At 36.4% G+C, this 24,325-nt stretch overlaps 1 protein-coding gene across 6 annotated transcripts in view; it reads left to right on the plus strand.

Annotated features, from left to right (window-relative positions):
• Window positions 1–1,860: 1,860 nt before the first annotated feature.
• Window positions 1,861–24,325, plus strand: part of EPHA7 (EPH receptor A7) — a 199,461-nt gene continuing 176,996 nt past the window's right edge. For all 6 annotated transcript variants that reach the window (XM_065911294.1, XM_065911295.1, XM_065911296.1 and 3 more), the window contains exons 1-3: window positions 1,861–2,074; window positions 6,346–6,410; window positions 9,965–10,634. In XM_065911294.1, coding sequence (XP_065767366.1) covers window positions 1,978–2,074; window positions 6,346–6,410; window positions 9,965–10,634 — 832 coding nt within the window. In that variant the 5' untranslated portion in view covers window positions 1,861–1,977. The remainder of the gene's footprint in view (window positions 2,075–6,345; window positions 6,411–9,964; window positions 10,635–24,325) is intronic.

Here is a 24,325-nt window from a genome sequence, read left to right on the forward strand (position 1 = left end):
TATAACAAGTGCACTCTCCATCTTTTTGTCTAGTTTCAAGGTTACTCTATTAAGTGGTTTACATTTTCCATGCATCTTCTAAAGGGCACTAAAGATGCTTTTAGTTATAATTTCTAAAATGTTTAATAGGGGTAATGGCTAGGAACAAGTAATATTTAAGAAATGAACTAGAGACCCAAAGAGAGGTTAGAGGGGAGGAAATCTCATTTCTCTTTTCTTCATAATTGCATTAGGCAAGTAAAAACTACAGGAGACAATTTTTCATAAAATACAATTTTAAAATCTGGGGATCTGTCATCTCTGAAAAGTCTCTGCTATAAATAAAAGAAACAATTCAATTTACTTTACATATCCAGATAGAAAAGATAGGAAAAGTTTGGAGTCTTAGACAAGGTCAAACTTTTTGCCTCTGTTACATAGAGGCAAATCATGAATGACAGATTTTTTTTTTTTTTTTTTTAAGGAGGAAATATATATAGGACAGGAAGAAAATGAAACTCTTCTTAGACATGTGATCAAGTTACTAGGCTTGACCTTCGGATTTGATGATTTGGCAATTAAGGTTTTTAAGTTCTTTATCTTATTGTATTACCCATCTTTTGAATTGCAAAGTGTCTGAAACTGCCTGACGGGAATGGGATTCCTCTAGGCAGTCGTCCTTAATATTTTAGTTAGACGAAATCAACCGGCGATGTTGGTGACACTTTATTCTTAGCTTGCCTTTGAAAGGTAATTATTGACTAATTATTGAAAAGTACTCAATATGTGCGAAAGAGGTCTTGCTCTTAATTTAACTTAATTGAATGCATGGTAACATTCTTTAAAATTAAATGTAATTTATGCAGCGAAATGGAAAACGATCAAAGTGGGGGGGATTCCAGGAAGATCTCGGAAAATGATACGCACGTAAGAAAAACGTTTCGGAACCTCCAGAAGTTTCTCTTGCAGTGTTCTATTTAGTCCTACCAACTATCGGTAAACGATAGGGCGGGGGTGAGGGGGGCACATAAAACAAAAGACTTCCTTTCTCCACTCCCTTTTCCTCTGGCTCTCTTGCCAGAGCTTGTTGCAAACTCTTGGAAACATTGTTTGAACATAATACATTTGATTACTTTTATTCTACCAGAGATTGTGCTGGGTGGCGCCTAAAGCTAAGTGTCTTTGGAGTCACAGAAAAGAGTAGTAACCCTTCAAGACAGAAAAAGAACAAAGTTACCCGACCCGCGGAGGTTGTGAGTAACCACAACAACAAAAAAGTGAAAGGCACTTTACTTAAAGGCACAGCTCATTTCACTGTCCCGGCTCCGTGCTTGGTAGCTGAGAGAGCTTGCATCGCTCTGGTTTCTAAAGGAGCACAAGGAGCACCGCTATAAACACGACTGTAAATTGGGAGGGTTATGTTAGGATTGCTTCTGCTCCGCGAAAGCTGCGATTGCTAAAAGCCAAGCGCCCACAGCAGCACGCACCTCGGCTGCCATCCGCGTCCTCCTCGGAGCATCCAGAGCCAGCCGAGAGCTCCGAACCTGGAGGGAATCCTGGATCCGCAACCTGACTCCGCTTGCCGCCGATTGGCCCGCGCCCCTAACCCAACCCCCAAGGCTGGGGCGGCCGCTTCGCTGGGACCCGCCCCTCAGCCCTGGGAATCGCCGCCTGGGAGGCCGGCTAGGCCTGCCACTCAACCCGAGTGGCGGAGGCCCTGGGCTCGGAGCCCCGCCCCCTCCCCTAATTGATATTATTGGAGTGTGGAGCAAGCGGCCGGTCTGCAGTCGGAGACTTGCAGGCAGCAAACACAGTGTGAACGAAAGGAGGGGGGGAAAATTTTTTAAAAGCTAAACGTGGAGCAGCCAGCCGGAGATCGAGAAGGGGAATCAATGCGTGGAGCGCAATAAAAAATAAAAAGCCCATATACTTCGGAGCAAACAGCATTTAAAAAGCTACGGCTCAACTGAAACCGAAGATAAAACCTGCTCATGCACCATGGTTTTTCAAACTCGGCACCCTTCATGGATTATTTTATGCTACATCTGGCTGCTCCACTTCGCACACACCGGAGAAGCGCAGGCTGCAAAGGAAGGTAAGGTGCTGGGAAAGCAAAGTTTGTTCTGACTTATTTATTTAGCTGTCTACCTGCAAGAGCCGGCTGGTCCGCGGGGCTGCCGGCCGCGCCTCCGGCGCCCGGCGACCCTCCCCCGCCGGCTCCCCGCCCCCTCACCGCCCCGGCCGCTCCAGGCTGGCCGGTGGCTAGCGGGGCTCTCTGAGCCGCCTGCAGCCCCGCGCCCAGGGCCGTTCGCCCGACGAGAGTGGGATTTCTGGCGCAGACTGTCCAGAGGGCGTGAGCATCAAAGGAAGGCGGAGGGGGGGCGGGGGTTCGGGGTTGTGGGAACCGCCGACGAGCTCGTTCTCCCGGACCCGGGGCAGGTCAGAGCTCTTCCTCTAGCCCTCTGCTCTTCCTCCTCTCGCCGTTCGTCTCACTGGGAGTCAGCTCTGGCCAGAGGTGGTCGGAGACCAGGCTCTAGAACCCTGGCCAGCCCGCGGCGAGCGGCTGGAGCCTTCCCTGAGGGGCCGTGACTTGTGTGAGCTCCGAACGCTCGGGTTACTAATGAAGTGCTCACTGCGTCGGAGGAGCAGGCGCGGGCCTGCGCTTGGCGCTCGGACGCCGGCGCGGAACAATAACGCCGCGGAGGTGAAGCAGCGGACGGCGCGCGCCCCGCGCCCCGCGGGCCGGGGACATCTCCATTCAGCGCGCGCGGCGCAGGTCCGGCGGCCGCGGGGCCAGGGGCGGCCCAGCGGGCTCGGCCCGGCCGGGGGCGGGCGGTGGGAGTGGGGGGCAAGGGAGGGGGACAGGGGGACGGCTGGGACTGTGCAGTTGATCAAAAGATGCCGCCTGGGCGACCAGAAGTCCTCAAACCTCTGCCCCCACAGTTCTGCAGTTAAGGAATACGAGGGATCGAAGCTTGCAAAAGACGTGGACCCCAGGGGCTAGTTCTGGTTCCTGAGAGCAAGATTCTTTGGGGCAGCTAGATACGCCTGTATATGGCCTTTTCCTCTCCTCTTCTCCTTTGAACCATTGACAGAAGGTAAAAATACCTTTCGGTGCCTGTAGTTGGAGCTGGGGAAAAATAAATCCTGTCAATGGAAACGTCTTCTGAGCAGTGTAACAATCTGCCCACCCTCCTCCGTATCGTGCAGGCTGATCTCCCGATACTGAAAAGCAGAATACTAATAATTACTTGTCCCTAAAGTGTGGAGGATGGAGGAATCTGTTACCAGATAGAGGTCTTGGGGTCGGGAGTTGATGCGCATCGGTACTCGCGTCATCTGTGTCTGAAAACTTCCTGCTTTAGGGCTGCTTTTTACGATTCTCTTCATGGGGCCTTCTTCGGTCAGGCAAACCTCTCCCCCCACCCCCGCAACCAAACGCCATGGCCTACTCTTTGATCCAGCCTGACCTTCTGACCCCAGTTTCCACATCTGCAACCTGTGTTGATGCTGAACCCATTCAGAGCAAACCTTAACTTCCAGCTCTCGGTTTCGCTCTTGCAGATGAAGACACATCTGCTAGAAACACACAGCCATACACACCAAAACCCACATTTCTCCTCGCGCGACATCAGAGAATAGAGACATTGACTCCTGCAAACTTATATTGATTGCTTCGGAATCTCGGGACCCGAGGAAAAGTTTGCACCGCCGGGGCGAAACCCCGCGCGCTAGCTCGCGCAGACCCCGGCTGGAGTTTGAGCTATAAATAACTGCATCACTAGGGGGAGAGGTTCCTGCACTCAGAATGGCTTTTGCACGCCCGCGTTTCTCTTCTGGGTGCGAAATACGTGGAGAGGATTCTGATTCTAGGAGGCCGAATTCTTTACAGGCAGAAGTGAGCTGTCTAAAAGGTGGGCGGGGTGGCGAAGGCGCTCCGCTCCTCGATGGCGAACTCACCCGGCGTGTCGCGGCGGTCAAGGGCTGCCGTTCTGGGAGCGAGCGAGCCCCGGGGCGACGCCGGGGCACCCAGGGCCGAGCGCCGGGAAGCGCCTGGAGCAGGTGCCGAGCTCTCTGGAGCGGGTGGGAATGATTAGGGAAAGATGAGGGACCTCCTTTCCCCACTTTTCCCGCACATGTTCTCTCGGGGAGGTCGGTTCCCGCTACTGCGAGCGCGCATATAAGTCAGTCTAACGCTTGGAGGCGAAGTGCAGCCGCTCTATTTCCCCTCCATTAAGGCTGCCGCCGCGGCCCCCTCCGAGGAGACGCTTCCCGATAGCCCCTCTCCTCCTCCGGCTCCTTCTGGAGCCGGGGCGCCACCGGCTCCCTGGAGTGCCCAGGTCTGCCGGAGGCGTAATGGATGCTCCGCGCGGCGGGCGCGCCCGTCTGGCAGCCCCCGCCCCGCCCCGCCGACGGCCCCGCCCCGGCTCGCAATGCTGCCCGCGGCGCGCCCGGCGTCCCGCTCCCCGCCCGCGCCCGGCGGCCCGCTCCCCGCCCGCGCCCCCGCGCCGCGACGGCTCAGAGTCCCGGGACCGCGGGCCGCACGCCGCGGCCGGCCGACCGCCAGGCTAGGCCTCCGCGGGCGGGAAGGGAGGCTGGAGCGGGAAGGCGAGAGCGCGGCTACCGGCTGGTCCGGGGAGCAGACCGCGCCAGGGAGACGGGCTGCATCTTTGAGCTAGTTCAGTGCTCGGGGCCGGCTTCCCTTTTGCTTTTATTTGTTCGTTTGTTTCTCTGTTGTTTGCCGTCACCGCCCCCCCTGGGACCCTGGCTCTCCCCCAGGCTGTGCCGAGGGGTAACGGAACGGCAGTAAACAATCATCACTGTGCTTCTTTCACCTTCAACAATGACCCAAGAAAGTCTCCTGGCTTTAAAATTCACTTGTCACTACGAACGACGGAAATGATAATAATAATAAAATAAATCATCTCTAAAAAAAGTACATAGACCCACTTTGTGCATATTGAGGACAAAAACACACTTTAAAAACCATTTCCTATAAATTCAGTAGTCCAAGCATTTATTGATGTTCCTAGTTCGAAGTACAACTTAGTTTTAAAAGTCTGGGTTTTAAAATTATTATTATTATTTGAAAGGGTATGTGCTATCATGGTCTTCCTGAGAGTCTTAAGTATAAAACATTTTGGGGGAAAAGTGTTTGTTTTCAGTTATAGGGAATAACCTTGACTAGTGTGAAGGAGTTGATAACATCAGCTGTTTCTCTCTTTTCTTAGAGTAAAAAATTTTCATTACCTTTAACACCACAGTTGTTTTCCTCTAGTAATAGTTACTGAAAAGTTTATTTAAGCATGTATTTCATTTGAGTTCAAATTTTAACATTTTGTTGAGGTTGATGGCAAGCATATTTACATGCCTGAAAATATATTCACATTTCTGGACAGATTGATTCATTTGTTAAAATGCTGTGGAATCATGGAAATATTTTTGAAGAATACAAACTCATGTAACTCTGAAACTAGTTTGAGCAGAGTGAATGCTTTAGGAGATTGTCATAAAAAGCAGTAAAATGTATCAAATTGGAAGTATGGTATATATTAATGTGTGACATTTGAATGCATTATCTTGCATTATATTGTATTGTATTGTAAATGCACCATTTATATAAATGTTAACTGCAGTATACTTTATGGTAGCCTAAGAGCAGAATACAACTGTTTTTAAAAGTCAAGTCAAAGTTTGAATATCCCATTTTGAGAATTAGCTAATGCTTTGAAATATTTGTAAATTTAAAAAGTAGAAATATTAAAAACAGATGTTTGAATAACCCAGAAATGTATCTTGTAAGTGATAGGCAATTTACTTTTTTCATAATAACATTGCTTAATATGATTTTTAATTATATTCATTTTGGCTTAAGAGAAGACATTGTGTGTGGAAAGTTAAAAAACTAAACTCCAATTCTCAAAAGGCACCAGGAGATACTTTTCGAAGAATAGTACAAGTCAGTGACTGAGGAGTAATATGGAATTATGCTTTATTATGTTAATGCTATTTTATTTGACAAAGTTTAGAGCACTCAGTGGTTTACAAAATTCTTTATAATATACAATTACTACAGAATCAGTATGCATCACATATCATTTTTTACCTTTGCTTTCATGCTTTTGAGTTTTTAATTAATTTTAATATTGCAATATAAAAAAGTAAGTTGGTTTTTCAATATCTTTCTTCCTTAAGTGGAATATTTTTGTCAGGTGGGTCTATATTTCATCATTCACTAATATAAATAACTTTATATATTTTAAATCATAAAGTGATAATTGTTTTAAAAATTAGATTGACTTTAATAACTTTTACAAACATTTTCACTTTTCATCTAACATTTAGAAATGCAACTTTCTTTTTCAGTACTACTGCTGGATTCTAAAGCACAACAAACAGAGTTGGAATGGATTTCCTCTCCACCCAATGGGGTAAGTGCTTCTCCTCATAAAATATCATTATTTTATTTTTTATTTTTTAAAGTAAGAAATAAAACTTATTTCCCTTCCCCAGTGGAGTTATTCAGATTCTTCACATTTAAATTGTTTTGATTTCACATATCTTGTTCGATATTTTGTTGGGTTTATAATGAGACATTGAATTCTTGGAGTAGAGATGGTATACTTAGAACTCTGAAAAATAAATTTTTAGAAAAACTCTTTAACCATAATCTTTTGAGTTCTTCTGTGAGTGGGACCATATGTCAGTTTCCAGGCTATAAATGTTAACTAATTACAGAGAATTTGCCTTTCATGAACTCAAACCTCTTTAGTTGCTTTATACTTCTTTAGTATAATCACCAGGTAGGTTGTGTGTAGTTCTTTAAAAACAGTAGGTAATCTGTTTTCCTCTTTTGAAAAACATTTTAGCATTATTCAAAATATACTTGAAAGGATAGCTAAAAGTGTGATATGCTCAACATTTTAACATAAAATTTACTATGAAATATGATTTGGATTCTCCAAAATTTGTACCATGTGCTACCTGTTCTTATTAATCAGAAGTGATGGCAGAGCAAGCGGATATCAGAGTAAAAATCTGTTACAATAGATGAGTGAAAGCTGTCCAATAAAAGTTTATGAAAATATAAGTAGATTCTAAAAAAATTCTGACCGTTAAGTTTCATGTATCCAGAAAGATACCTTGCTTACTTAAATTTAGTTCAATGTCGATGTCTTTGGGTATTATTTTATTTGTGAAAGAGGGTACATACGTCATCCCTTACTAAGTAAAAAGGCTCCAAGAAAGGGAATTGTAACCCCCATTGTTACTGAAGTTAATCTTTGGTACAATAAAACGTTTGGAGTCAAAGAGCATTAAGTATAAGTGAAGATATAAAAAGTTTGCAAAGAATGAAAGTCTGACAGATTTTTGAGTGTAAGTACATCATGAAATGAACATGTCATAAGCTGGAAGTTAGTTTAAAAACGTAAAATGTGAACAATGCAAATCTGTTTAAAGTAGATTAGGTTTTTAAAATGAATATTTGAGATGCTTAAGATCATATTGCAGTTTTCTATATTGGTCAGAAAGAGCTTTGAAAAAATGACAAGTATTTTACAGGTTAAATATAAAAAGTAGGCTGAGTTTGAAGTATGAATGTCATACTTACCTTGAAAGTTGAATGGTTTCCATGAGTAAAATAACATACATTATACAAAGGCATTCACAAAAAAATGGAGCACCTTTCTTGCCAATGATAGATGTGGCCCATTTTCCACCCTTCATCAGTTAAAACAATTAGAGATAGAGGATGGTTTTTATCTCGTAAGGAGAAGTAAACTGATACATGTTTCTAATATTTCATCCATGCAATCGGTAAAGTGATAAACCATGACCTTCTGTGTTATCATGGACTGAGATGGACATTTTATCAGTGCAAAGTATCTTGAGTGAACTTAACCCTACATATCTTAAGAAACAGCAGATAACATTAGACAATAATGATTGACAGTATATCCCATGTATAAAATGGGTTGGCTTACATGTGGTTGAATATCTAACTGGAAATAAAATGTTATTAAGAAATAAGTGTCTAGAAATAATTTTATAAGCATACTATAAAAACACACTAACCAAAGACTTCTTTCCCAGTGTAGAAATCAGTCTCTTAGAAATAAGATAATAAATCAAAAGTTGCATTAAATGCATTAATTTTGCCTCACTCCATCTTGAAGTTTCCCTTCAGGAGTAAATTTTTAAGTAAACATTGAAGTTAACTGAGTTTCATTGGTAGTAAAATTGATTTTGCATACATTGAACAAAATAATATAATTGTTCTTAGAGCTAGAAAAAAGAGTTCTTCAGATGTATTCCTTTCTAATAATTGGCCTTGGCTTCTTCTAACCAGGGAATTGTTAAAAAGAGCACATTTATCCTTGGAGCTTTTCACTTTTTGGTAGATGCTATTACTAGTTTCACTTCTTTTAATAATTTCAACCTAATTAAGAAACTAAAATCTGCTCATCGAAATGGATGAATTTGGTTATATTTGGCTAAGAGCCATTCAGGAAGATTATAAGCAGCTAACTGAAATGGAAAACTATGCACTCCATTAACTAGTCACAAACTTAAGTTGTGTTGAGTAAAAAGCTGAACATGATAATGGGCTGTTAGCTACATTTGAGGACCTTTGATGGTGTGTATAATAAAATGGTAGCAAAATATGTCATCACAAGAAATTTCTGAATTTCAGGGTACTGCTACTTTGTCTTGTTAGTTTTCTCAGAGCTACTTTTAAAAGTAGATTTTAGTATTTTACAGAATATTTAAGGAAATTGATGTTTCTGATTGAGTTTTACAAATGAAACTCATTACCCATGCTTATTTTTTTCCCCTTTGCTTTTCTTGAAGCAGTAGTTTAAATATTGCATGTTATGTGACTTTGGATTAGAAGACTAATAGGATTTTATATTTGGCATTTCCTATTAGGGAAAAGAATACGAGTAGGTGACAATTTCACTATTAAGGTATCATAAATACAAAGTTGGAAATTTTGTAATAATGGTAAGAAAGGATATAAATAACAATTGCCTTAGGCTTTTAGGTGAAGTGAAATTATTAACCAATAAGCAATATAAATAATATTTAACAAGGTTTAGTAATCTTTAAATTGTTGCAAATTTGGCTGAGCTTATTATTTTCCTTTTTTGTGAAAATAAATGAGTTTGCTATAGTATGTATTATATCAGTATATGAATGGGCATTTTTAAACATCTGATATTTTTCCTGTCAGAAAGCTTATTACCTACATGTGATTCAACATGCTGGTTTGCCATGGACATTTTATTGTCTGTTGATGAATCATACTTTTATAACTATTTATGGCTATGAGGCATTGTGGACAATATTATATACAACACTGCAGTAAATAAACAGCTCTATAAAACGTGACTCCTTTATATCTCATTTTGCAAAGATTGTGAAAGATTGCACATTATGAGTATCAACATGTTGTGAAATGCTCTTGCATTTCAGAGTACTCTTGGAATTTTCTTCCCTGTGTTTTTAGGTACTCTCTTAATTTAAATATAACATCAACACTTAAAATGTCAACGGAGTGATCAAAAATTCTGCCATGTAGCTGTATGTATATGCATTAAATGGTAATTTAAGTCATTTCGTTATGTGCTTTAGTCTATAAAAATCATAAGCTCGGTGGAGACTTTGGCATAAGCAAACACGTAAAAAGCGACACTAATACACCAGCAAACAGATACTAAGCAAATGAAAGATGCTTAGTGAATAATACACATACAAATGAAAGATTTATTGTATGCCTAAAAAATGTAAGTAACCTAAATGATGTTCTGCCACCAGGGTGAAGCTGAACAGACTTATTCTAAAGGTTCCATTGTCAGGGTAGGAGATCACCTCACTCTTTCAAAGACAGGCATTTGTGCCCCACTGAAGAGTCCTCAGGCACTTGCACAACCCGAATGTTATTATTTGATGAATGACTGATGACCTTTTCTGAATTTTGCAGTGGGAAGAAATTAGTGGTTTGGACGAGAACTATACCCCAATCCGAACTTACCAGGTTTGCCAGGTCATGGAGCCCAACCAAAACAACTGGCTGCGGACTAACTGGATTTCCAAAGGCAATGCACAAAGGATTTTTGTAGAATTGAAATTCACCCTGAGGGATTGTAACAGTCTTCCTGGAGTCCTGGGAACTTGCAAGGAAACCTTTAATTTGTACTATTATGAAACAGACTACGACACTGGCAGGAATATAAGAGAAAATCTCTATGTCAAAATAGACACCATTGCTGCAGATGAAAGTTTTACCCAAGGTGACCTTGGTGAAAGAAAGATGAAGCTTAACACTGAGGTGAGAGAGATTGGACCTTTGTCCAAAAAGGGATTCTATCTTGCCTTTCAGGATGTAGGGGCTTGCATAGCTTTGGTTTCGGTCAAGGTGTACTACAAGAAGTGCTGGTCCATTATTGAGAACTTAGCTATCTTTCCAGATACAGTGACTGGTTCAGAATTTTCCTCTTTAGTCGAGGTCCGAGGGACATGTGTCAGCAGTGCCGAGGAAGAAGCGGAAAACGCCCCCAGGATGCACTGCAGCGCAGAGGGAGAATGGCTAGTTCCCATTGGAAAATGTATCTGCAAAGCAGGCTTCCAGCAGAAAGGGGACACCTGCGAACGTAAGTAATATGCGCTGTTCAAATTTCACTTTGCACTTTTTTCTGTTTCAGTGTCAAAGATTTCAAGTAATAATGATGATTTGAACAGGTGAGTCAGTTTGTACCAGCAGTCCCATTTGGTGGATTTTAAGCAAAGTCACTGTTGAGCTTATTGATGATTCACCACAGTGATTTCTGCACTGTGTGCAATAGGTGTTGTAGTAAATATCGATGATAATGGTATTTCTTACTAAGATTTAACTAACCCTGTGCTTGATGTGGAAGACAACAGTTGCACTTTGGGTTATGAGATTTAAGAGAGGAGATTGGGCAGAGTGACGTGACATTAATCATAATTGAATGATGTGTGATTCCTCTTGTTTTGAACCCATATTGCCTGGATCCATGGGTATCAGGAAAAGGGCATTAAGGGGGCTGCTAACCAGAGTTCTTCTAACAGACAAGATACATACAAATAGATTTACAAACTTAGAAAAATTTTTTCTAAGTACTAAAACTTCTATGCCAAAATCATCAAATTTCACTTGCTAAATCTCTGAGATTGCTTCTGCCAAAGCTGTATTTCTTTCCTGGACTAAACAATAAAAGGAGTGTTCCTCTGATAAGTCAAGTTATACTACATTTTTGTGGAAGTGGGCCAAAGTAAAGTTTTAGTTATCAGAATATATCAGCTGGACATTTTCTGTTTTGAAATAATAATAGCATATGAATTTGTGAACCTTTTCCTTTGTCTAGTAAAACTGAATTTTCTCTTACATAGCTTTGTGTAGTCATAATAATTGGCCAGTGTTTTTTGTTTAAAACTATGTCCAGGGATATTCAAAATTAATAGGTATGTTTCTATTTGTGAATATCCTGAAAATATAATCAGGTTATATTAATTATGTCTCTTAGAAAACATAATACATTAGCCAAAATAACTTTTATATATTCTTTGTACCCCTAAGGCAGCTGTATAATTTTAATATTTGTACTTCCCAGTTAATTTAGAGGGAATTGTAGTGAACAATAATTATTGTAACTAGATGTTTTTTACTAATTTACTATATGCAGATACTCCTCCAAGTTCTTTACACAAAAGAGTTCATTTAATGAGATAGATAACATTATCACCTCTATTTTACAGGGAAAAAAAATGAGGCTGTCAAGGGTAAAAGACTGCTTGCAGTTACTTTAGTAAGTAATTGTCCTAGCTTAGATTCAAACTCAGAATGTTCTGATTCCAGAGCCTGGACGTTTAGCGACAGTATTGCTCTGGCTTCCATCAGAAAGCAAAAGAATCATAGCAAGTATTTTTGTTTCATTGCTGAACTTAAATGCCTTGATTCTAGTAGTTTAATATGTAAATCACATTACTTTCCTATAAAATTCTCATTCTAGCAGAATGTTTCAAGAAATTAGCAAGCATTTAGATCTCTGTTGTCTAAGAAGGTAGCTGGTGGCCACATGTGAATCTGAGGTTCTAAAAAATGACGATTCTAAGTTAAGATAAACTGTAAGTATGACTTACACACTGAATTTCAAAGACTTGGTACAAAAAAAAAAAAGTGGCAAACATGAGTAATTTTTTATGTTACTTTGTTATTGGAAGACTCATACATTAGAAATGTTGGGTTAAATACAATATAACATTAAAAATATTTCAATTGTTTCTTTTTACTCCTTTTTAATGTGGCTACTAAAAATGTAAAAATTGCATATGTGGCTTGTGTTATATTTCTACTGGATACACTATTTAGATGGAATAACTGAGCAAATATAGTTTTTCTGTCCTGACTGAAGTGTTAAATACTTCATGTGAATGGTCGCTAGCATATAAAATGCCTCTGACCCAGCACTCAATTATCATTCCTGCCATAGCTGACATTGTAAAGTGAGCTCTGAGCTAAACAGAGATGATGTATTCCCGTCCCCTAGACCAGTTTAGCAGCCTCCCTGGCTATTCCGTGAAGGAGTCAAACCTGTCTGCCCACTGTCATCGTTCCCTTTCCCCTGCTAGTAGTAGTTCTTATTGAGTAGAATATTCTGCAGGTTGCATATGTATGGAAATCAAAAACTGATGGAGATTTATCACTACTAATAGGCAGAATGCTATTCCACTGGGTAAGTATAGAAATATTCTTAGTGAATTCATCAATTCAGTGAAATGGAATGTTCTTATTGACTTGAGATTAACAACAGGTACTTGAAAATGATGGAGGATTCAACAATAACTATTATAAGAACATTTTAATGACACATTGTTACACTTCAGCTGTGAAAGCAGCCGGTTTCAGTAGTATGCAGATTTTGATTGATGTGAAATTGGAATTTAAAATGTTTTCACAATTAAAAATGGAACACATAAAAATTCATACAAAAGCACACAATTAAATTTGTCTAAAAAGAAACTGGGAAATAACATTAAAGATCTTGTTCTTTTAAGGTTTAAAGAATTTTAAATCAGATTATAGTCTTTTTTGTTTTATTTTATGTAATTTAACTCAAATGATCTCTACATTTACTTGTTAAGAAAATCAACCAGGAACTGTTTGACTTCTGTACTTCTAAGTATAGAATTTAGTATGAAAAGCAGTCTTTAAATGCAGTGAAGGGATATATTTACTGTGAAGTCTCCAGTTTCTTCAAAATGACGAAAATCATCTCATTAAAAGTGGTACTATTAAGATTATTTACATTCATTTATTTTGGTTTCAAGAATTGGAACCACATTTGAGTACCAAAATTATTGTCGCCTGCAAACTGTGCCAAGGTGGGGTGCTTAAAAATAAAGTAAAATTAGTTCACTGTCAGCTGCATTAATTCTGCATTGGAATAGGTGAAATTAGGTATTAATAGTGAGAGTTCATTAAAAACATGTGATTCAGGGGCTCAATATGCCTTCTTAGAGTTCAGCTGAAAGAGGATGTGCACACTGTTTTAAGTTAATTGTCTACCACGTAGCTTTCTTAATTTTTAACCTTAGCGATGTTGACAAAGGAATTAAATACCTTACCCTTAACCATGGCACTGTGTTCATTTGCAAAAACATTTCCCTCCTTGGCATAGCTCCAGCGCAGTGCTCTGGGAGTACTCGCCCCTGGAATCAGTCCAGGCCTGCCTTTATGAGTATTTCTCCTGTTTCCTTTCAGCGATCCTGCTAAGAGTTTGAAAACAATTTCAGTCCCATATTGAGGAAAACTGAAGAGTTTGGGAGAGGATGGTAGTGAGTCACCAGCCACATAACGGTAGTCAGTCACTTAAAGGCGAGTGTATCTGAGCACGTTCTAGACTGGCAGCCTGTTGTGATGTGTGTTAAAAGTGTAGTTTGAAATATGGACAATTATGAAAACTGATCACAGTTTTCATCAGTTGATGTAAAAGCTTTTATTTCTTTGTGATTTTGCAAAACATAATTCAATTTTGAAAACCACATGTTTCTCAAATCTACTAGTATATGGAGAACTTCTAATATTTTTTTTATATTTTTATGAAAATATCTTTACACTCATTTAAAAATATAATTCTAGATAGCATGTTGATTATGAAAAAGCCCTTTTGAAAATATTTAGTATATCAGTACCACCACAACTTCTATGTAAACTAGCCAGTATATTTAGATAGAAGTGTATTAATTTAAAAAATTGAGAGCAGATTTTATTTTACATATACAAATATTTCTTGAAGACTAGTAAAATTGTATTCTTAAATATAGCTTGAAATTTTTAGAAGTTTTCTACAATTTTATTTCATTTAAAAAGTATTTTCGAAGTGTGACACTTGTTATTATAACTTGAATTTGTATAAGTAATTTGCAGCTCACAGTGAAAAATCATGGTCATTTTTCTCGTTTAATCCTCACCACACTGCTAAGAGGTGGAAAGTATTTTTTTTCTCTCTTTCAATTTAGGAAGAAACTGAAGCTTAGGGATATTAATAAATAAAATTGGCTGAGAATCCAGGATCCTGTTTATCAGTTCAAGTCGTTTTTTTTTTCCCTACTTCATCACAACGCTTCCTAAAATTTATACTGAACTTCAACCAGTAGATTTTAGTTACTGAAGAAGTAATGAAATTTTATTCTAGGTAGGGTGACCATAAACCTAGTTTTCTGGAAATAATTGTTTTACTTTTTACACTGTGTCTTTTTTGCTTTTAAAAATCTTCAGATTTGGATGGTAAAATATATGGTCAACCTAATTGTAAAAAATCCAAGGATGTGATGCAGTTTACATGCACATACATTGGCACATAGAGATGTGAGCTACTTGCATTATTTATATTGCTTAATTTTAATTTCCTGAATTAAAATGAAGATTTAATAATTTTTGATGATTTCATATAAAGGAGAATTCAAATAATTGTAGATTTTCTAGTTTTTATTATAAGGGATTTCCCTAATAGTTGCTTCTTAATAGTTTCTATATACCATTGTTTTACTAACATATAACTTATGGACATAGAACAAATGTTATATGTTACTTCAAGAATTAGAACATTAATTAAAACACTCATTCAATTTAATGGCATTAATAATAGTTGAAATATGGTTGTTGATTTTGAAAACTGTGTTTTTCCACAGAAAAGTAGCAGTTTGTACCATTACTTTGACATTTACATTTGACAGTAACAAGTATGTCTTTATGATATATAGTATTTATAATATATAAAAAGAAATATAAGGTACACTACAGAGTTAATAGCTCAGATGCTGGAGTCATAGCTTTTAAATTCTGGCTCAACATCACTCCAGGTGCAAAAACTAGGACAATCTTCTAAGCCTTAGTTTCCTTAAGTATAAAATGGTGCTAATAAAAATAGTACCTGTTTCCGTAGAACTCTTGTCAGAAATGAATGAAATAATGCATGTGGAAACCCTAAGAATAGTATCTGGGACATAGCAAATAATCAATGAATGCTTGCTGCTGTCTCATTATTAATAATGCAACAAGGAGTTGTCTAAGTAAAGAAATTTTATGGCACTGGGTAAATGAACATAACTTTCCAAGGCCACAGATAGTTAAATATCCTTTAGGTCAGTAATCTCATCCCTGGTCATTTGCTGAGGAAGATATATCAATGGAAGAAAAGAACTTTTTATATAACCTTTTTTCCCACCAGCCTTGTTTATAATTTGAAATACTAAAAAAAATCTAATTGTCCAAAGGTAAGTGCATCATCTTGATTGAACTTAAAGTATCAGCAGTGTGATGTAGGAATTTTAAGTCATTTATTAATAGTTTTAAATGGAAAACAAAGAAAAATATGTTGTATATACTGATATTTAGAATTATGAAAAATATGCATATAGAAAAGATTAGATAAGAACATAAATATCACAATGAGTGTGTCAGATTGGTGAAATGAGGGCTGATCTTTTTTCTCTATGTTTTTAAAGTATCTTGAGATTAAAATTTTTTAGCAATGTAAGTTTTATGTAACCTGATAGCTTATTCAAACACAACTTGAAATGTATCTCCAAAATATGGGTTTTTAAATTAAGTTAACATCTGTATAAAATCGCTCAGGCAATAGAACAGCAGTAAACAGCAGGTATAGTTTAAACGATTTAAAAGAGGGGAGATTCACCAAAAGGCATTCAATAAATACAGGTCATAGATTTTGTTGGTTTTTAAATTATAAAAAGATGGCAAGAGCTGTTTTAAGTGCTTCATTTTATTAATTCATTTAGTCTTATAGAGAGGCATTCCTAACTCAATCTGGTGGGCAGGCACTTTTATTACCTAGTTTAATAGGAGAAAAACATACTTAGAAGTATGTAAAATGTAAAAGTTATACATTCTGTATATTAAATTAGATTTACATAAATGATATGTGTACACATTTTTATGTAAGAAAACCAAAGCGCAGTGAGGGGTGGGTTAACTGCCTGAAATCACATAGCACATAAGTGGCCAACTGCCTTTTAATCAAGGTAATCTGACTCCAGAATCCCTGCCCATAACTAATACAGTGGATCGCATCTTTATAGATGAGCATTTATCTATCAGAAACATTTTTTTAAAAGATAAGATTTCTTTCAGGATGTCTTAAAAGGTGATACAAATTTTCTTCAATTTATAATAATTTCAAAATACTTGGACCTCTGTCTTTCCCAAACATTCTAAATATTTCACCTGCTTTGCGGTTCTTCTTTTATGGAACAGTAAGAATTCACTTTGTAAAGCACGAGAGACATTTTCACAGTATTACTCGAAAAGCTTCGGGTTTCTAATAACCAATAAAAATTCCCCATTTTTTACAGTGGCATTTTATTCTTTTCTAACTTTCAGTCGCATAATTTATCATCCTTGAGACCCCTGTTCCATCTGCTTGGTACTGGTCTCTTGTTCTACCTGAAGACATCTGTAGATGTTTTTATGATGCCCTATCACTTAACATTTGGTCCCCAATAAACAGAAATGCAAATAAACCATCATGACTTCTTACAATTATCTATTGTATCTTAATCTCACATATCCCCGGCTTCTTCCGCAGCCTCTCCTCCAAATTCTGTTAGACACTGGCTTACTTCCCCTGGTTTTTACCTTGCTTGTTTTCTGCCTCACAATGCCACCTGCCCTATATCAGACTGCTGAAATTATGCCTTTCCTGACAATTTCCAATTAAATGACGCTTATGCCTTGTTAGATGATCTTGCTTTGAGGATTCCTACAAGTGCTTTGCCCTTTCCCGCTGGAGATCATCATATGTGGTCTGATTTTTATCATTGTAATTTCCTTTTGCAAATTCTAAAACTTCTTAACAACCAAAACCTACTTATGGTATGCTACCTATATTTCACAGTAGCTGGCACGGTTCCTTGCACCACCCAAATCTTCCAGTAAATGTTTATCAGATTTCTTAAAGACTTTGAGAAATTCGGTAAATATGCTACCTACTCCAAAGGCAAATATATTCTTATTTCATTTTTCTCATAGCATATAGCAAGTTGACTTGCTAAGAATAAACAAACAGGAACAGGAGTCTGCTCCAGACATGAGGATTTATTTCTATGAGGATAATGCAACTACTTATATGTATTCATTGTCACATTGCTATTTTCTATTTGTCCATTGTCTTTATGGTTTTCTTTTTAACTTCTCCATCTCCCTCTTTTAATGAAAGGAAAGCCATTTCCCCCTTTTTACTAACATACTATCCATGTCTTGAGAAAAGAGCCTGGTAGATTTTCTAAAATAAGAAGATTCTTGAAGTTTATCTTACATGGCAAAGTGGCTTTTGTTTTAAGGTTATATTGGTTTTCTTCCAAATTATATGTTGTAAATATTATCTTGATTTGCAAAAGAAATGAAAAATAATACAGAGAAACAAAACACAAGAAGTCAATTCCTAAACTAACGTTGTCACTGTATATGTTGGAAGTTAACATACATTCAATTTCTTGTCCAAATGTATTTCCGCTAGTTGAACTATAACTATATTGTATTATAATTTTTATACTCTTCTTAAAATTATTAATTTTTAGAACCTTGTAGTACATTTTTAAAAGGCTTTTTGAATAGGTAATTTGCAAGATCTGGAACAACTGCCATCCATGTGTGCTCCAGTCCCCAAATATTACTTTTCCCAGGAGCAACTGCTTTTAATCAGTTTCTTCTGAACTTTGCAGAGACAATTCCTCATAATTTCTTTAAAAATATGGAGAAGGGTCATTGTGATACTTAATAAGAATCATAGTACAATTTCCTTATAGAACAGTGTAGACTTCATTTAAAATTATACTGTTTTTTACTCATCTCTGGTCATCTTTGTATGTACCCACAGTTCATTGAAATGATAGCTATTCAAAAAATAAAGAAGGACAGAAAGAAGATCTGATGAAAGTGAGGAAAATTAATCAAAGAGGAAAGAAATATGAAGTTAATATATGCAATTTAACTTCATATGATTTAGAAACTCAGTATATGATATCAGATTATTTCTAATTATCCTGTGTTTATATACCCCTTTATATCTCTAGTGGAAATTTAAATTGGCATCAGTTTCTAGAAGCTAATGTTAAAATTTAAATCATCGATACCTTAAAATGTTGTGATTAGTTTGATTTTTTTATTGAACCTTGAATTGTTTTCTGTAAGATAATTATCACTAATCTACAATAGATTTTATTTATAGTAATATCATGTATAATATAGTTATTTTGTGCAAATAATGCTATTATTTTAATGGCATAAATTTAACCTAGCCATATATTTCTTATTTTTCTCTATGAGCGTAAAAATCTGATGCAGAATTCAGAAAGGAAAACTTCAGACAATCCTTTTATCTAGATTTTCCTCAGAGTTAATTTATCTCATCCTGTGCAAAATGTCACGCAAATTCATTTTTATGAAAGCATGTCTTCACTAGGATAGTCACATAGTACTAATACTTGTTAATTCCTATAGTAATAATATGTGGGAGGTAGAAGAGTACATTCACATGTAATATGAGGATTGGCAACAAATCCAGTAACAACAACAATTCACCCTTAAGTTTAGGTCAGATTAATGAGATAAAGTCATTTTTGTTTTCTGCCTATAATATCAACCTCATCAAAAGTTTAGGATCCGTGTGTTTTTGTTTAGTTGCCAAGGTATGTCCAGCTCTTTTGTGACCCCCCCCTCAATGGGATTTCCAAGGCAAGGATGCTGGAGCGGGTTGCCATTTCCTTCTCACAGATCTTACTGACCCTGGGATTGAACTCACGGCTCCGGCTCTGCCTGGCAGATTCTTTACCACTCAGCCGGCAGGGAAGTTCACATCTGTGTGTACACATGATATATATTAATCTGTAATAATAGCATTTCACAGGAGCCCAGAATAATACATCAATTGAAATAAGTTTACATTATTTTTCTTAACTTTTGTGATCTTATTAAGAAGTAAGGAAGGTTTGTTATTTAGTGTTCTTTGTTTAGTCTAGGGTCAACGAATGACATAGAAAACAGGGGAAAATACATTTGGGGGCATAGTAGTTTGAAAAATTTTAATGGTTCCATTTTATGTATTATGTATTTTGAATTTTTTAATTTAGTTCATTCACTTAAATTATTTACTGTTGATAATTATATTATCTCTTGCTTCCAATATATTAGAAAATTAAGAGGCTTCGAAAGGACATTTAACTGTGGTTTATTTTTTGTTTCATGTGTCATCTACTTAACATCTCGTTTAACTATGCTAGTGTCAGCCTCGGACCTACACTGAAGCTATTAACTCTGAAATAGCCTTTCAAAGAAAACCTAGATCCAAGGAAGGGTATTAGCATTGCAATGCTTTTATTAACAAAATACAATATTGATCACATAATTTACATATCTTTGTCACTTATCAGAGTTGCTTAACAGTTTGTCATGTTAATATTACCTGTTATATTTTTTGATAAGATCATATTTTTTAAAGAGAAATTAAGAGTGGGATTGTAAAGATGAGAATATATCTGAAAATCACTAGATATAGTAAAAGTTTTTCTCTGAGAAAAATAAATTATTAATAAATTCACTATATTAATCTATGTTTTCCAATGATATATATATATATGTTCCAATGATATATATATATGTTCAAATGATATATATATAAACATATATCTATTTATTTTAATAATAGTTTATTTTAGCTAAACAGTTCCCATATAGACATTGACACTTAATGGCATTAACTTACCTAAATGACATTAATTAATGACCTTAATTTAAACTAGTAGATGATCTAAATAAACTTAATTGATTTCAAAAATGTTTCTTTATATCTTCTGTTTTTAAAAGGTGAAATAAAGTATCCTACATAATGTTCTTATTTTAGTTGACATTTTGCTGTGAAGTAGTTTTATCCTTGAAAAGAGATGTGAGATATGTATCTTACCCACTCAAATGTATAAATTCATTATAGCAGAAGTGTTCTGTGGACATTCTTGTACTCCTTGAGGGTATAATCTCCTCCAAGACAATTAGAATCACAAATTCTTGAAGGTTGAGTGTACCTTAAAGATTTATCAAAGATAAATTGAGGGGTTTTTTTTTAGAGGATTGTAATAAATGGGACAACTGAAAACCTCATTTTTAGTTCTCACAGTTTATTTATGACAGGTCTCAAGGTAAAATCAGAACTTACTGTTTCAGTCTTCTTTCCATTTCAGTATCACAAGCACAAAATACATATGTACATATACACACATATACAGAAATATTGCCCACCTCATCCCCTACCAAGAAGAAAACCTGCAAGTGAACATAATGGGAGAAAAAAAACAAGATTTTTGTTCTCTTTGACCCATTTTTAGATTTCTGAATTGCTGTGCACTAATCTCTTAATTTATGAGTACTGAAGAGTTAAGATTCTTTTCTCTGTGGAAATCTCAGCTGACAGTTACAGAGAGGCTGAATACTCATATAGGATATTCTTGGATTACTGCAGATTTTAAAAAGAAAAAACAAAGTAAAGCTACCTCAGGAATGGCTTTAAATTTTGCTTCGCAAAGCAAACAATTTATAAACAAATTTTTGCTTCTTTATTTTCAAGTAGATTGTATTTCCTCTACTATGAGTGAAAGTAAATTTCACTTTTTTTTTTTTAACTTACTTAATTCATGTAGCATTTTACCAGATCCTAAGAAGGTGGATTTTTGCAATTAATGTGTTTTAAGATATTGTGACTGTTGTGGGTAAATATGTTTTAAAATGAGAACAGCGAACACCTCTTGCATTACCAGAAATCTAGAATTTGGGATGCAGCAGAAACCCTGCCGTGTAACTTTGTGGTTTCTGTCTAGATCTCCCTCTGAGAAGCCTATAGACTTTAGCCGCTCAGTCTTTTCAAGGACAGGGGACAGTCAGGCTTCACGAAAATCTTTTTCTCACACTGACCTCAAAATTAACACATGCTAACCTGAGACATTCGGCTTGTGATCTGAAGCTAGAAAAACACGTGTCTCCAGGTTTAGTATATAGAGACAGTATTTTAGTTTGCAAAGAAAACTGACAGGAAAATTTTAAATTTGCTTTTCAACCATGTTGCTTGCTGTGTCTAATGTTTATTGTGCACAAACATTATGTCCTTGAGTACTGTGTGTTTCAAGGTAGAACATAATGGTTTCTTCATTTTACCCCTTTGTAAATCTTTCCCATAAGAAGACATTGCTACTTACTTCAAATTCAGAGAGCTCTCCATTGATTTTCAAGCTTATTCACCAGGTCATCACTCTTCTTTCTAATATTCTGCAGTCATCATTCAAGGTGGCACAGTGAATGTTCTTTCCCATTCCAGCTCCCTCTGATTTCCCTTTTATTTTCTCTGCATCTTTTCCTATAGTGGCATCGACTTTGAAAATAGCTTTTCATTTACCATTCAGGAAGTTCTACACTCTTCTTGGGTTTAAAACTTTTTAGAAGGTAGTGAAACTACATCTTCCTTCCCTCCTCTGTGTTTTTATTGATGAGATATAATATAGTTTGAAACATTTTGCCCTTTTACTTTTCTAACATGGCAGTGATTCTATATATTATAATTCAGCATTATTCATATTAATAGTCAATAAATAAAAAAATTTAGACCTTATTAATAACTACTGCTCATTTTCATTGCAAAGTTTTGGTCTCATGATGGCGTATCTTTCTGTTTTGAGATAGTATCCATTGTTTCACGTTTCTCGTTGAATTCTTAAGTAGGTGTAACAGGAAATCTAGTTGTTATCTCTTCCATCATTGATTATGTTAATTTTTGCAAACATATATAAAGTTAAGCTTTTACTATTGATCAGAGAAAGAAGTTTTATAATGGAAAGGTAAAGTGGTAAAGTAAAAATTAAAACCACAAATCACAGTATGTGGCATAATTTGTATTCTAACTTTGGGTTTTTTTTTGAGCTAAGAAAATAAACACTTTGATCACTGTTGAAGGTTATTGTCCCTTTTGTAACATTTAGACTGTATCTAATTCTAGAATTACCACTGTCAGTACCACAAAGGAACAGTCAAGATGTGTATATGAATGCCTAATCAGTTAAAAGTTCTCAACCCTGATTTTTTAAAAAGTTGTAACAGTGACTGTTTAGAGTATGCTTAAATCTGAGAAGGAGGGATGAAGACACTGACAAAGAAGGGTGTAGTGATAATCTAAGTAGTTTTCCTACCAGGAAGGCAGATTAAGGGTAAATAACGGGAGAGGTGCAAGGTTAGGACACTGATGCAACTTCTTCTGGTCTTTAGTTTTTTAAGGATCTTCTGTCTTATATACTCTATTACAGAGACAACAAACTACATGTTAGGTCTGTAAAAGACAGCAGACACATTCAGGAGGCTGTGAATACAGCTCACTTAAGCTTGTATAATACAAGCTAAGACAGGTTGATTTCTTGAAAAGCAAAACACTAATGTATACCAGAGACCACATTAAGCACATCTTTTATTGCAGCTACTTTAAAAACCATTTCCTAATACATAATTAAAAAAAAAACAAAACAGCAAACAAATGCAAAAACCAAGTCTGCTTTTGCATGTTGGCTAATCTGCACCGGAAATAACATACATTTTATTCATGTAAACCTAAAGGGCATGGTTATTTATTATTCATTAATGTCAACAGATAACTCACTGTCACTTGTTGTCAGACTGGAATCTGATAGAATGCTGACATTGATTGATAGACGTGATCCTGAGAATTTGTAGGACACACTTTTTAGATCAGTTCAACATAAAACCCAGATTGGATATGAGGCATCTTTTTGGTTTTGTTTTTTTTTTAAAGCATATCCAGAACTCATTTGATTTTTAAGATTAGTTCTAGATTTTTAGCACCACCATTATAAAATAAGACTACTAACTGATTTGATTTTAAAAATAATTCAGGCTGCTGGTGCTTCTTCTGGCTCATGTTTTGGAGCAAGAATTTTAATTTTGTTCATGCTGTCTGATAGAAAGAAAAATCAGTAAAATAAATTTTAAAAATTGATAGCTGTTTTACATATGCATACCTGAAATAACTGAAATTTTTTTGGGAGATACTGTTTACTTAAAAGAGTAAAAATTAAGTCACTGAGGTACCATATATAAAAAGAAGAGAACTGTGTTCTTAAATTTCTCCTTGAATACCTATCAGCACTGTACAAACAAAATGTTTGGCTGCAAAGATTTTAAGTGATAATTGTTTTTAATCATAATTTATTTTCTCAACTTGAGTGAAAGCACCAGCACTAAAAATAGTATGTAGAATTAATGGCTTTTATTTCAAATTACGGGAAAATCAACATATTATATTTTGTCTGCAACTTAATAAAAGGGTTAATAAGTTAAAATTGGGAAATCCTTATCTTTGTTTTTGTGAAATATATTTTTATTTTTAGTTCTTTTTTTTCAGTGCTGAGATTGATATGTTATATATATATTTACTAGCTAACTCTGCAATTCCAGATATGCAAATATATTAAATTATATTTTGCATGGAATAAATAATGTTGATAGTTATATATAATAATATTTTGGAGTCTCTGAGTTATAAATACATACATAATCAAAATAGTTATTTTTTGTAAAATGTGTTGCATGTAAATCTCTTTGTAAGAACTTGTCATCATTTTATCATATGTGTTTTGAACATTTGAATTTGAATTTAGATAATTTCTTTCAAATTATTCAAATATCAATAACAAATCTCCAACATATTAAAATAGCTCGCAGTCAGGATCTCAAAGAAACATGTAATTTGTTACA

Source organism: Muntiacus reevesi, chromosome 19 (assembly GCF_963930625.1).
Source record: "Muntiacus reevesi chromosome 19, mMunRee1.1, whole genome shotgun sequence".
NCBI classification, from domain to species: Eukaryota; Metazoa; Chordata; class Mammalia; order Artiodactyla; family Cervidae; genus Muntiacus; species Muntiacus reevesi.